The sequence below is a fragment of the Perissodus microlepis genome, chromosome 11 (assembly GCF_051167445.1).
Source record: "Perissodus microlepis isolate ML-2025 ecotype Zambia chromosome 11, ASM5116744v1, whole genome shotgun sequence".
In the NCBI taxonomy this organism is placed as follows: domain Eukaryota; kingdom Metazoa; phylum Chordata; class Actinopteri; order Cichliformes; family Cichlidae; genus Perissodus; species Perissodus microlepis.
The window spans coordinates 8,207,506-8,221,826 of NC_140471.1; the positions used below are offsets into that span (position 1 = coordinate 8,207,506).

General features: G+C 41.8%; 1 protein-coding gene across 1 annotated transcript in view; it reads left to right on the plus strand.

The window, feature by feature from the left end:
* The window catches only part of znf1035 (zinc finger protein 1035), a 32,073-nt gene extending 21,769 nt beyond the window's left edge, over positions 1-10,304 (plus strand). Inside the window, exon 4 of the mRNA XM_084945051.1 lies at positions 28-10,304. Coding sequence (XP_084801177.1) covers positions 64-9,573 — 9,510 coding nt within the window. The 5' untranslated portion in view covers positions 28-63 and the 3' untranslated portion in view covers positions 9,574-10,304. The remainder of the gene's footprint in view (positions 1-27) is intronic.
* Positions 10,305-14,321: the final 4,017 nt, after the last annotated feature.

Consider the following 14,321-nt stretch of genomic DNA (forward strand, 5'->3'; position numbering starts at 1 on the left):
TCATTCTTTGTTTATCTGTGTTTTCAGGCTACAGTAAGCCTTAGTTACTACTCCGTATTGAGGATGGCGCATGGGTGGGATTCATATTTCCATAATCCCCCACCTCTACCATCAGATCCAGGGACTTTGAGAAGGACATCTGAGTCAGATGGGTGCCTTTCCCATCATATTGAGGACTTCACTGGACATCATGGCTTTGCCAGCGCTGGTGCTTCACATGAAGCCCCTGTCTTTAACTCGGACTTTAACACAAACTATTGCTCAGATCCTAGTGTTGTGAATTCCAGGTCAGATTATGTTTATCAAAGGTACTGTGGTGAAACACAGTGGCAAGCTGATGGAGAACAAATGGGAAAGGATTACTTGCAACGATGTGAAAATGGTAATATCCCGGATTTTGCTGCAGACGGATTGCAAACATCTGACTCTTTTCCATCATCTTTTGGAACAGACTTTCAAGGACTTAAGGAAGATTATGAAATGCCAAGTACATCATTTCTTGAGAACTACTCAGATGTCAGTAGCTGCTCTGATGCAGACGCTGGTGAAACAAGACCACCTTGTAAATTCATGGCAAGTAAGTCCTATTCAAATCCTAAAACTGATGGTTCCGAAAAACAAGGCTCCTCATCATGGTTTTTCACTCATACGGATAATATGACTTTTCCGACTGAGAGTTTGTGTTCAGATATGTCAGAGACTGATGTACTTTTATCGTCAAATTTGAAGGCACGACAAAACATAGTTCAGTCTCCAGAGGACAGTTTGGAAAAATTAGAAAAAACAGTTACATCATACACAGGACATCATCAGTCCTCTACTACCTCCTACATGAAGACAACTACCAAGAGCAAAACTGAGCTTGAAATAAGTGAATACGGTGGTTTCCAAGATGAAAAACAAAGGAAAGATGTGGAGGGAGATCTTGCACAAACTCATTCAGACCTCTTGATAAGTGGTCATGAAAACTTTGGTCATGGAATAGATGAGTATCCAGATGACAGTGAGGAAAAGCAAATTACTTCAGCTTCTCCAAATATCATAAGTACGTTAAAATATGATCAAGTTCCCATAAATGAAAATGGCTCACAAAAGGACATGAAAGAACTGTTGAACCAAGAAAAGGCAGGACTTAATCATCCAAACTCAGCAGATGGTCAAAATGGAAATATGGGTCAAGATGTGCAAAACAATGGTGAGGTCTTTGAAGGGGAAACGGGAGAATCAGATTTACTTGAAAACAAGATTTCAGATGAACATAAATCCCAAATTCACAAATCCAACAGAGGTCAACTTGAAAATAAGGATTCTGACTGCCAGAAGAAAGAAATTCAGACAGATGCCATTAAATCCTCAAAGGCATCCAATTCTAATGCTTCTACACAGCAACTGTGGAAATGCACAAGGACCAGTCATGATGTTAAATCTAACTTATTATCTACACAAAAGTCTGATGAAAGTGTGGCTGGTGAAGTGTTTAGAAGCCTTGATGAGCACAGTGAAGATCTTTTGAGCGATGTCAGTATTTCAGGGCTTTCAGAACCAAGTTTGATGCTTAAAAGCTGCAGCAACAACATACATCTCAATGTAGATGAAGTACAAGCAATTGCAGGAGAAAAGTCAAATGTTGAGATTTCTCCTGATCCAGAATGTAGTGGCCGAACTGACACTAAAGACTATTTATGTATGGACACTAAAGATGAGAACAAGCAAGGTGCAGGCGTTCATGTAGGATCCTGTTTAAAGTTGAACAGCTTGAGCCAAGGTGCAAATGCCCATGTAGACACAGAACTGGCAAGTGCAGCAGAAAAGACAAATATGACTTTTTCTTCAGATTCAAATTGCAATCATCTCTCTGCCAGTAATGAAGGTCTTTCTACAAATACTAATGACTTGAACAAAGACAGTGTTGCCACTCATCCAGATTCCTCCTTGCAACTGCAGACGCCTGGTACGGATACACATCCCTCTCTAGAAATGGAAGACACAAGTCAATCGGAAAAGAAAAACCCAACCTCTCTTCCAGATCAAGATCATAGTGATCTCAATATCACCAGAGACAGTCTTTCTATTGACATCACTGACAAGGACAGGCAAGGTGTTGATCATCATTCAGAATCCTGTTTGGAGCCAGAGAGCTTAAACACAGATACACATTCTTGTCAAGAAAGGACATTTAAAACTTCGCTAGAAACAACCTCGGTCTCCTCTCCAGATCAAGACTGTAGTGGACCCAGTGTCACTGTTGATACTAGCAACAAGAATCTCAGCCATTCAGAATCTTCCTTTAAACAAAAGAGCTTAAACACAGATGTGCAAACCTCTGTAGAAATGGAATTCAAAAGTCAGTCTGAGAAGAAAAACCCTACCTCCCCTCTAGATCAAGACTGTAGCAGCCCTAGTGCAACCTGTAAAAGTCCCTTTGTTGATGCTGTTGACAAGAACAAGGGAAGCGTTGCTGCTAATCCAGAATCCTCCCTTCAGTTAGAGTACTTAAACACAGACACACATCCTCCTCTAGAAGGAAGCAAGGAAAGTCCAACCTCCCCTCCAGATGTAGATTGTAATTGTCCCAACATCACTAGTGACAGTCTTTCTGTTAATAATACTGACAAGAACAAGCAAAGTGTTCCTAGTATTTCACAATCCTGTTTAAGCACAGACACGTGTCCCTCTAAAAAAATGGAAATCAAAACCTCTTCTCCAGATCAAAATTGTGGCAACACCACTGTAACCGGTGACGGTATTTCCATTGACACTAGTGACGAGAACAAGAAAAGTGTTGCTGCTAATCCAGACTCTTCCCCACTGAAAGAAAGCTCCAACACAGACACACATGGCTGTGTAGAAAATGAATGTATAAGTCCTGCTGATAAGGCAAGAGCAACCTCTTCCACAGATTATGAATCTAATAGCCATGTGGTGACAAGTGACTGCAACAAGAAAAGTCCTAATAGTTTAGAATCCTATTTGCAATCAAAACCCTCAAGCTCCAACACAAATTTTTCAGACTGGGCAAGTTCAGAAGTGAACGCAAAGACAACCTGTTCTCTTGATCAGCAGCAATCACTATGTGAAAGTCCAGTGGGCCAAGAACCTCTGGGTCTTGGGGAGGATTGGTCTGAAAATGCTAGAAACTCATTTGAAGACATGGACATCTCTACAGAGGAACAGCCAGACATGCTGTATGGTGAACCTCTGTCCAGAGATGACTCTTCATGTGACACTAATGAATCACAGTATAAAGAAGCATTTGTTACTGAAACTGATGGGAAGAACATGGACCATTCAGGAGGACAAGCTCCGCAACTAAAATCCGCAGCTGAAATGAGGAAAATGCTGCAACCTGTTGTAATATTGAAGAGTTTGGAGTCAGAAAATGGAACAAGTGACTCATATTACTGTGCAGATTGCAAACACACAACTTATAGCACAGATCAATCAATTGAACACTACCATTGTTGCCATTCAGTGAACAATTTTGACTTTTGCAAAAGTTGCAGTCTCTATTTGGTGAAAAATGAACAAGCTGGAAAACATTTGTGTGGTGACGTTAAAGACGGGTCTCAGCGTCCTTCAGATCCTAGCCCACAGAAAAAGGGAAATCGCCAAGGCAACCATAGGTGCAATAGGTGCAGACTGACATTTTCAAAAGTAATGCATTATATCAAGCACATGCGGACTCACACTGGGAAAACACCATTTAGGTGTAATGACTGTGGCTCTTATTTTGCACAAGGCGGGAGCCTGCAAAGACACAAGCGTGTACCTGGTAGATGCAAGCAGTCCAACCTCCCAGCTAAAAATCCTGATGTGGCTGTCAGACAAACTGACACACCAAAACAAAAGGATGGGGTGCAAAGTAACATAGATATGCCAAAATGTTTTGTTAAGCTTTTCGACATCTCCAAGACAAATCTGTGTGGATTATGTGGTAAAACCTTCCCTACTGCAGAAAAGGTTAAAAAGCATCTCTATAAAGTACACCATGGAAAGGGTACAGTAGTGTCGTTAAACCAGAGTACCACAGCAGTCAGTGAGAGTGATGAAAAGCAGGAGAAAACTCAAGAAGTGGAGAATGACATAATAGGAAAATATAAATGTCCTCTATGCCCACGGCTTTTTAAGTACTCTTACAATCGAGCGCGACATTTGCGCGACTGTGTTCGAGATGCGATATACGGTGGCAAGGAAAAAATTGCTGGTAAATATCGATGTCCTTTGTGCCACACTATGTTCACTATGACATCCAATCGATATAGGCATATTAAAACAAGCTGCCTCAGAGAATTTCTTAATCAACTAGCAAAAGAGAAAGCAAAAGAAAGGACAAAGGTTGAGAAAGAAACGGTGGAAAGAGAGCAAAAAACACAAACGGTTGAAAAAGAGCAGAAAATGCAAACAAGGGAAAAGGAGAAGAAAAAACAACCACCATCAGCTTTGACAACCTCCAGGTCTGTGCCACGATACAAATGCAACCTCTGTCCTGCAGTTTTTTGTTATGCTTCTGGAAAGTACAGACATATGAAGAAACACGAGTTGTTTAAACTCACTGGGAAAATTATCAGGTACCGGAATTCCATTTTCTCCACCAAGAGTAATCCTGAAACTTTAAATGGTACACAGAATGAAGATGGAAAGGAAAACTTGAACTCAGCTGAAGCAAAGAGCAATCTCAGTTGTCGCTTCTGTGGTAAATATTTCAGCTCTTCACAGTCACTGAAGAAGCATGAACGTAATCACCGTGGTGAGAGACCATACCGCTGTCTGGAATGTGGAAAGGGATTCAAGAAGCGGTCCCATCTGATTGCTCACAAAATTATTCACCAGAGGAGGATACAGTGCACTGTCTGCAAAAAGATTCTACCGACTATTGGAGAACTGATCCAGCACAGAAGTTCACATCTAAGGAGGGGAACGCTTCAATGTCCAGACTGTACTATGCAGTTTCAGCATCCCGCACATCTCCTCAGACATCTAAAAACCCACAAAAATAGAGAAAACAGGGCACTTAGACTTGAAGAGGGAACAGAATCAAATCATCAGCAAACCTTGGAATCTGTGGAAGAAGAGGATGAACCAAAGCAAATGCAGTGTTCCTTATGTAAAGAAGTATTTGATGATGCCCAAGTTCTAAGAAAACATTGTCTCACCCATATATCAGGGTCTTCTTCAAACCAGTGTCCATTTTGCAAACGAAATTTCAGCAATCGCCGCTATTTATTGCGCCATATGATCAAACACACTGGGGACAAACCCTTCTCTTGCGCCAATTGTGGAAAACAGTTTTACCGTAACATATGCCTTAAAATTCACAGTCAGAAGTGTTCCCCTCCTGAAACCCGAACTCTCGAGTCTGAAACAAAGACAAAAACACTATATCCGTGTCCCTATTGTCCACGGAAATTTTCTAAGAAAGACCGTTGGAAAAATCATCAGCATGCCCACAAGATAAATTCTGTGCATCCATGCTCAAGATGTGGGCAGTACTATGGACCTAATAAAATGAAACAACATCAGAGGAACTGTGAAGAGACAACAGAGCTGAGCACTGGCTTATCTCATGACACCAACTATAATAAAAGCAGTCTACCAACAAACCAGGATACTCCTAAAATGTCTACACAGCCCAATGCAACCACTCTGCTTCAGTTTAAATGCCCCTACTGTACCCGGAGGTTCAGGTTCAGGTCATTATTCTTGAGACATCTGGTCTCACATACTGGTGTGCAACCATATGCGTGTATGCACTGTGGTCAGAGATACAGATCAAAGACATTATGTTTGCAGCATGAAGCTTTCTGTGACGGTGTTAACAAAGATGCGCTATCAAAACTCAAAAGCACTGCTGCAACGAAACCTCCCAACATTCCTTCTCCCATAGAGGCAGAACCAAAGCCCAATGCACATGGTGAAACGGAGTACAAGTGCAAATTCTGCACCAAGACTTTCATGAAACCAAGGTACCTGAGACGTCACATTCTGACACACAATGAAGTAAAACCATATCGCTGTAAGGCCTGTGATAGCTGCTTTTCAAGGTACGATCATCTGAAAGTACATCAGACTCGCTGCAAAGGTAAAAAAACGAGGTTGGAGGTCCGTATTCCCAAAATCAGTTTAGAAGACGTTGGCAAAGGTTGGCAAAATAAGTTTGGCATTGAGAGTGCTAAAAAGCAGGAGATGTTTGAGTGTAAGGTCTGTTCTAGAAGCTACACAACTCAGTCTAAACTTTCCCGACATTTCACCATGTTCCATGCCACAAAGTTATTCAAGTGCACACGCTGCGGCTCCTCATTCGCTCATGAAAAATCTCTGAAAAAGCACAAAAAGATGAGAAGGTGCAGAAAGGTCTTGAGGGAAACAGCGGCTGCTTTACTGCAGGGAACCAGTCCTCCAGCAGAAAACATGCCAGGATCTCTTGATGGGATCAGAAGCCAAATGCTGAAGAGGATCCAGCCTTGCTTTAACAAGAAGTACAAGTATGTTTGTAGCTATTGCCCCCGTGTTTTTGGAAACAGCTGGCAGTTAGGTGTTCACACCCGCCTGCACACAGGAGAGAAGCCATATTCATGTGATTATTGTGGTGAGAGATTTATAAGGAAGGATTATGTCCAGCGTCATTTTCCAAAGTGCCCCAAGAAACACCAGACAAGTACAGTTCTCTGTGACCTATGTGGTGGCTTTTTCCCTGCAAGCAAGCTTGAAAATCACAAGAAAGGTTGTGGTTTAACAACAAACTCATCACCAGTTTTCCAAAGCCAGCAGTCAGCCACTCATGACCCACCAAAAGGCTTTTCTTGTGCATACTGCAGCTCCCGATTTCTGCTTTTTTCACAGCTCCAAGAGCATTTTTTGAGCACGCACAAGCTGGAAACAATGACTCAACCAGTGTCAACTGCCCCCCTACAGCAGCTTCTGTCAGGCATCAAAGAAGAGCCTGTGGATGAGAGCTGTGATGAAAGACTTAGTGACAATTTAACACAAAGTCTTAATACCGCTATTAATATGGAGCCCTCCAAGCAGTTTTTTTGCCAACAATGTAATATGTTCTTTGCAAACAAAGCTGGACTAACCGGTCATCTCCGTACACATGCAGTGGGCCATCCTTTTAACTGCAAGTCCTGCAATAAGGGCTTCTGGAATAAAAGTCTCCTCCGAAATCACTACAGGAAGTGTAGAAATGGACGTATTCCAAACCAGCAGTTGGAGACACCTTTAAAAGCAAATTTTGATTTTGCTCTTAATCACTCTGCTCTTGCATTCGGAGGCGGCTCTACAATGACTAGCACTGGGCTTTTCTGCAACGATGATTTAATGGACGAATCAACAAAAAATTCAGAAGGAAATGAGATGCAAAGCAGCTCAAGTAAAGAGAAGAAAGCCGTGCAGTATCAATGTTCAGAATGTGAAATGAGCTTCACAGATGGCTTAGTGCTCATCAGTCACCTTGAAGACCATGGAAGACAGGAACAAGAGAAAAAGCGCAATACATGTCCTAAGTGTGGGCGGGTGTGCACTAGTCAAGTAAATCTGGAAAAACACATGAGGATGCACACAGGCGATCAGAAATTCCCTTGCTTCAACTGCTCCAAGCTGTTCTATACCAGGTCTGATCTTGAAGCCCACAGAACGTGTCACGATCTAAGCAGGCCATATACTTGCAAACTGTGTAATCAGCGGTTTTGGACAAGACCATCTTTATGCAGCCATTACAGGGAGGATCATGAAGATGATGTATTTAGTTGTCGATTCTGCAGCAAATCGTATGCAGTAAAAAAATCACTAGCAAGACACTACAGAAACTGGCATCCAAAACAGTATAAGGATATCAAGGCTGCTGTGAGGGAAAAGAGCAGCAGCGAACAGCACTCAAGCAGCCAAGTGAGCACAGCTGGTGACAGCGAGGAGGATGAAAATAACGGCAGCGAAGACAGTGACTCAGACTCCGCACCATACTTCCCGTGCCACGTGTGCGGAAAGACCTTCCCAACGTCAGAAAGCCTTGAGGATCACCAGCTCTGTCACCTGGGTGAAAAGCCGCATGAATGTGAACAATGCGGTAAATGCTTTTTCCAGGCATCTCAGCTGCAGCAGCATCATCGAATGCACAAGTCTGAATTTCAGTGTCAAACATGTGGCAGAGGGTTCATGTCTCTCTTTGCTCTGCGTAACCACAAGCACAGTCATGGTAAAAGTCGCTCACATCGTTGTTCCAAGTGTCACCTATTTTTCAATGGACCTTTGCAGCTAGCAGAGCACATGTCGACCCACCGTGAAGAGAATTTTCCATGTGATATTTGCAATCGTGTGTTTCTGTCCAAGAGTAGCAGAGCTGAACACTGGAAAACCCATTCCACATCAAGTGACCATCCTTCACCTTCAGTGTCAAGGGGAGAACGTGAACAACCTGCCTCACGCTCTGAAAGCTCATTTGTATTCACCTCAGAGCTTAAATACCGCTGTGGTGTTTGTAGCGAGCGCTTCAGAGATCCAGAGGAGCTCTCAGAGCATGGCTGCATGGAAGCTAAAGAGCGACCATACTCTTGCACCGAATGCAATAAACATTTTCTTCATGCATCTCACCTGAAAAAGCACAGGAATACCCATCAACAGTTACAGTCCAATCGTAAATATTCTTGTAATCAATGCAACAGTAGCTTTGCTTCCTCTCAGCTCTTCTTGACCCATCTTAAGAGCCATATTGGCACTGTAGCAGAAATTAAACAAGAACTTGATGATGAAGATGGTGAACCATCACATGTTTTTAAGTGTCCAGTTTGCAGCCAGTGTTTTCCATGTGCCATGGATCTGTTTCATCATTTCCCAACGCATCCTGATGGTACAATTGAAAAAATTAAATTTGCCTCTGGAAGCAAGCTTAAGGAACACGAGCAGTATAAGCTGACCTCAGCTGCTGAATATGAATGCACAGAGTGTGAGCAGGGCTTTTTGGGAGAAGCTGCTTTCCGCCAGCATAAGTGTTCCGGGCAACAGCAGGCAACAAAAACAGAATGCTCAAATCCATCCTCTAAAAAATCCAGCCCATCATATTTTCAAGCAGCAGGAGAGGACGAGGAGGAGGAAGAGGTCGATGTTACAGGAGACGACCTGTACAACTGCCTTGTCTGCTCAATGCGGTTCACCTCTAAAAATGTCCTTTTGGAGCATCAAAATAAAGAACATCCAAATGAGAAGCCATTCACATGTGAGCTTTGTGGAAAAACATTTGCCAGGAAGCGATACCTGAAAGAGCACGAGCGCAGGCATCGTCAGAAAGCCCAAAACGAAACTCAGGCGGCTGAGAATAAGTTCAAATGTTCCCAGTGCGAATGCAAATTCACTACAGCCCAAGAGCTGTCTCTGCATATGAGAAAGCACGCCGAAAAAGACGTTGGAGAGTACCGATGTGACATGTGCTACAAGTCATTTAGCCAGTGGTCTCTTCTTAAACAGCACCAAGAAAGTCATGTTGGTGAGGTTGTGTATGAATGCACAGAATGTGACAAAGCCTTTGCTTTTCCTCACCTGCTGGAGGAACATCAACAAACTCATGCGGGGTCCACTGAGTAATGGTTCCTAAATACCACATACTTTAGTTACAGGTATTCAAGGGAAGTTAAGGTGTCTTCAAACCCTCTTCATGCCTTACATCTAACAGTAAACCTCCACTTGTAATTGATAATTAGAATTACTCCTTATTTGTTTCCTCTTGTGCGTACTTGGAAAGCACTTGGAGAGATATGAGACTAAGATTTTCTGTGATGGATCTTCTCCTGGGTTTTTATTCCCTTTGTATATACTTTTAGTTCTGATGTTGGGATTTGTATACAATAAATAAGCAACATAGTTTCTTGACAGTATTTGTAAAATTGTCAAAAGAAGTTTAATATTCTGTTTAAACAGAAAAGGCATGACAGAATAATGTCTTGGATTAAGACTTAGATTTCTGATCATATATTTTTGTTTGTTTGTTCGGCATATATTTTGAAATAGTTTTAAACAGTTGTTTTTTTGTTTTTGTTTTTTGTCGGTATGTAAAGTAGACTTTACACTGGTCATTTTAATCCATTGATATTTTGTATGGTATGACCGTTCATGTAAAAAGTATATATATCTATATATATATAATTTGTAATTTTTAGTTTCTTTTCCTTTGATTGTCAAAGGGTGCTTTTTGATAAAGAAAAATATCTTGTACACTCAAAAGATATTCTGATTGAATTTTCTTTCCACAAACTGATGTTACTTTTGAGAAATTTGAGTTCATGCATTTAACTAAGTAAAGTCAGTGAGGAAAGCTATCTGTGTCTTTGTATTTGTTTGCTCTGGGGAAAAACTAACAGAATAGAAGCTGTGAAATTTTTTTAGCTTGTCAGGAAAATGATTAATTTAACAGGATCAGCTGATTGGAGGAATTCACCAACCAAAATTAAAATGATAAAGTTTTTCCAAAATTCGTACATGTTCTTACTTTTTTTTTCTTTTTGATGAAGACCATTATCAATTTGAGAACTCAAGATGATGACCGTTTTCACACAGTCGACAAAGAAATACATGGGGGGGGGGGCTGTTTTTTCAGATAAAATAAAATGGACTTGCCTTTTTCTGGTGTCAAATACATGCTCAACCATGCTGAAGTCAGCTTTAAAAGACCTAAATAGTTAAACTTTATTAAAGTAATTTGCTAACTGATTTTTTTTTTTTGTCGTAGTAGAAGTAGTAGTTCCTTAGTTCTCATATATGGCCTCTGAAATTGTTCTTGTTTATGGTGGATCAGGATTTGGAGGAGGCCTGAGGTTAATCCTCCAGCTTCTGCACATATGTTGAAGTGTCCTTAGGTAAGATACACCCCAAATATCTCCTAATGTGAGTTTGCATGTGTGTGTACAAGAGTAAATTATGTCTCTATGGATGGTGCTTGCACCAGTAAAAAAGTGCTTTGAGTGCTGGATAAAAGCCAAAAAAAAAGTGCTATATATTTCAATCCATTTAGAGAGGGTAGAAGATTACCCTGTATAAAAATGTTTTTCTTTTTACAGAAGATTAGACAGACACTGGTGATATTACTGCTGTGAAACTTGGGGTTCAGTGTTGGATACCTAGCCTTAACTAGTTAAAGTCAGATTAGTTAGCATCGAGGCAATTTTGTCATTCCAGCACACGTATTTTCATGAGGTGAAATGAACTTTGCACTCAAGTGCTCGTGAAAGCCACCAAAAGTAATAGCAAAATATACAGAAATAAGGAATACCGAGATATTTACAGTTGAAGTGTATATTAGAAAACCGCTGTTTTTAAGTTTAAGAAAACAGTGTGTGGCGGATAGTGCAAAGACACAAGTGGATTCACGTGTCTGTTACCCTTCGGCTGCGAGCAGCAGAAATGAGATGGCAACAGAGTTCAACGGCCCTCAGGAAGAAGCTGTTCCTCAATTGACATTGTAGTTCACAAGTTGTGCTTTATCCTGAGAAAGTAGAGGTTATGGTGTACCAGAAAATGTTAAGGTCTTTAGTGGGGCGTATACCACGATACATAAAGCTGCAGACCACTTCCACAGCTGCTCCCCTAATGTACATAGGTGGAGGGAAGGTTTTGCTGCTACTGAAATGATTATCTCCTTTGTTTTCTTGACATTGATGCAGAGATCCCTGCACCAAATCTCCAGCTGCTTTATCTCCTGTCTGTGATCACAATCATCATTTTTGGTGCTGCATCCCACAATTGCTGTGTCATCTGCAAATTTCACAATATGACTGATGTGATGTTTTATTTAGCAGTCATCAGGTGGCCACCTCCTTAATATTGTCTTGGAACTTTCTTTGTTGCCAAAACAGCCTTGACTTGTCAAGGCGTGGACTTCACTAGATCCCTGAAGGTGTGCTCTGGTATCTGGCAGCAAAATATTAGGAGCAGATCCTTTAAGAACCATAAATTGTGATTTGGAGCCTCCATAGATGAGACTTGTTTTCCAGCACATCTCACAGATGCTTAATTGGATTGAATTCTGGGAAATTTAGAGGCCAAGTCAACAGCTTAGACTTTTTGTTCTCTCCATTCTTGAACCATTTTTGCTTTGTGGCAGGCCGCATTATCCTGGCAAAAGAAGCCACAGCCATAAGGGAATACAGTTTCCATAAAATAATGTACAGGGTCTGCAACAATGCTTAGGTAGGTGGTATGTGTCAAGGTAACATCCACATGGATAGAAGAAACCAAGATTCCCCACCAGTGTCAATGTATCCTGATCCCAGGTGTCCCACAGTAAGCAAAGCACACACCATGTGATGTAAAAAAAAAATAAAAATTAAAAAGCGATTAATAAGACGAGGCTACCTTCTTCCATTCTTCATGGAGCTCATTGTTAGTGCTTTAGGCCAGCGGTCCCCAACCTTGTTTGCGCCACAGACCGGTTTATGTTCAACAATATTTTCACGCACCGGCCTTTAAGGTGTTGTGGATAAATACAACAAAATAAAACCAGCACCGGTGTCCAATAAAAAAAAGATTTATTCATAATACACAGGAAAACACCCAGGGAAACAGAGTTAACGATAAAAACCCTGAAAACCATAGATTTCACACCCAAGCTTCAGCTCTCGCGGCCCGGGGGTTGGGGACCGCTCTTTTAGGCAATGGATAAGGGTCAGCATGGGCATCCTGAGCACAATCTTATATTCCTGTGTTGTTGTTCCTTGATCATTAAAATTAATGTTGGTCCAGGTTGACATTGCAAGTGACCAATAGCTTAGACTTATTTCTCATTGTTGTGATGTCATAGTTTTGTGACATGGACTCATAACCATAACTATATAGCCCCTAAACCCACTCACTCTTACCCCCATTCCTAATCCTGACCCTAATTGCCCCTTTGTTGGATTTTTCCTGAGTAGACAATGACAGGGTTTTTTTTTTTCCCCATGCAGAAAAACTATGACATCATTACAATGTGATTAGTCACTTGCGATTTTGAACTTGGAACAACATTATTTATGGTGATGCAGGCTGATATCTTTCAGTACCAGCCCTAACTCTTTTGGCAATCTGACCTACAGTAACTCCTATGTTGAGTCAGACCACACAGGCCAGGCTTCACTACCCACATGCATCAGTGAGCCAAGGCAGCCCATGAACTTGTTGCTGGTTCACCACTTTTCCTTCCTTGGACCACTTTTGATAGATTCTGACCACTGCAGACTGGGGAACATCCTACAAGAGCTCTAACCCAGTCATCTAGCCTTTACAATTTAGCCCTTTTCAGACTTGCTCAAATCCTTGCACTTGCCCATTTTTCCTGCTTCTCACACATAAACTTTGAGCACAAAATGCTCACTTGCTCCCACTCATTAACAGGTGTCACGATGAAGAGAGCATCAGTGTTATTCACTTCATCTTTCAGCGGTCATACATAATGTTATGCCTGATTAGTGTATGTCAATAGAATAAACAAGAAGGAACTCGGCACACATCCCTGAGGGAAACCAGTACTGAGGATGATGGAGTAGGAGATGTCATGTATTTTCACAGACATCAGGACATCAAGGGGCTTACTGAGTGTATCAGTGACTATATAACCTTCTGCACTGACTCTGTTGTTCCAGCTTGAACTCTTCATTGTTACCCAAATAAAAAAAAACATGGCTGACTAGGAACATCAAAGCCCTCCTCAATGGCAGAGCGGCAGGTGGCGCGGAAGCAGTCTGAAAATCCAGTGGTGGAGAAGGGTTGGAGGATGGCAGAGGTGAGCTTACCAGTGGGGTACGTTGAGCTAGGACTTGTGTGAGAGCACTTAGTTCCTTATTGCTGTGGAGCAGCATCTCCTCGTGACGCCTGGCCCGACGTACTGAGTCGTCTGCTGACTCCATCGTGGCTGGATTGTTCTGTCACGTTGGATTAAGGCAGGACTCAAATGCAGGACTCGGAGCTGTGCAATCAAAGGGAGATATTTTTTTTTTTACAATATCAGGTGAATGATATACACATATACAGTGATAGGGGATGAGGGCTCCAGGGATTCCAAGGGAGAGGTCCAGGGCAGGGGTAACACATTCACACTCCTCTTCGTACCATCCGTGACTCAAAACACACTGAGTCCAATCCCACTCACTCTCAATCACATAAACATGGTCCAAGGGAAACAGGCAGGGGTCCAGGAAGATCTGTACAAAGAGACCAAAACGGCCTTTAGGAGAAAACCAGGAAACACGATGGAAGACGAGGAAATTCACAGGAGAGAGCTGGGCTACACTAACAAGTACAGTACAAAAATCCAGCGAAAAACAGCACTTCACCAAGGCCTTAAGTACTGTCTGGAACAGTAA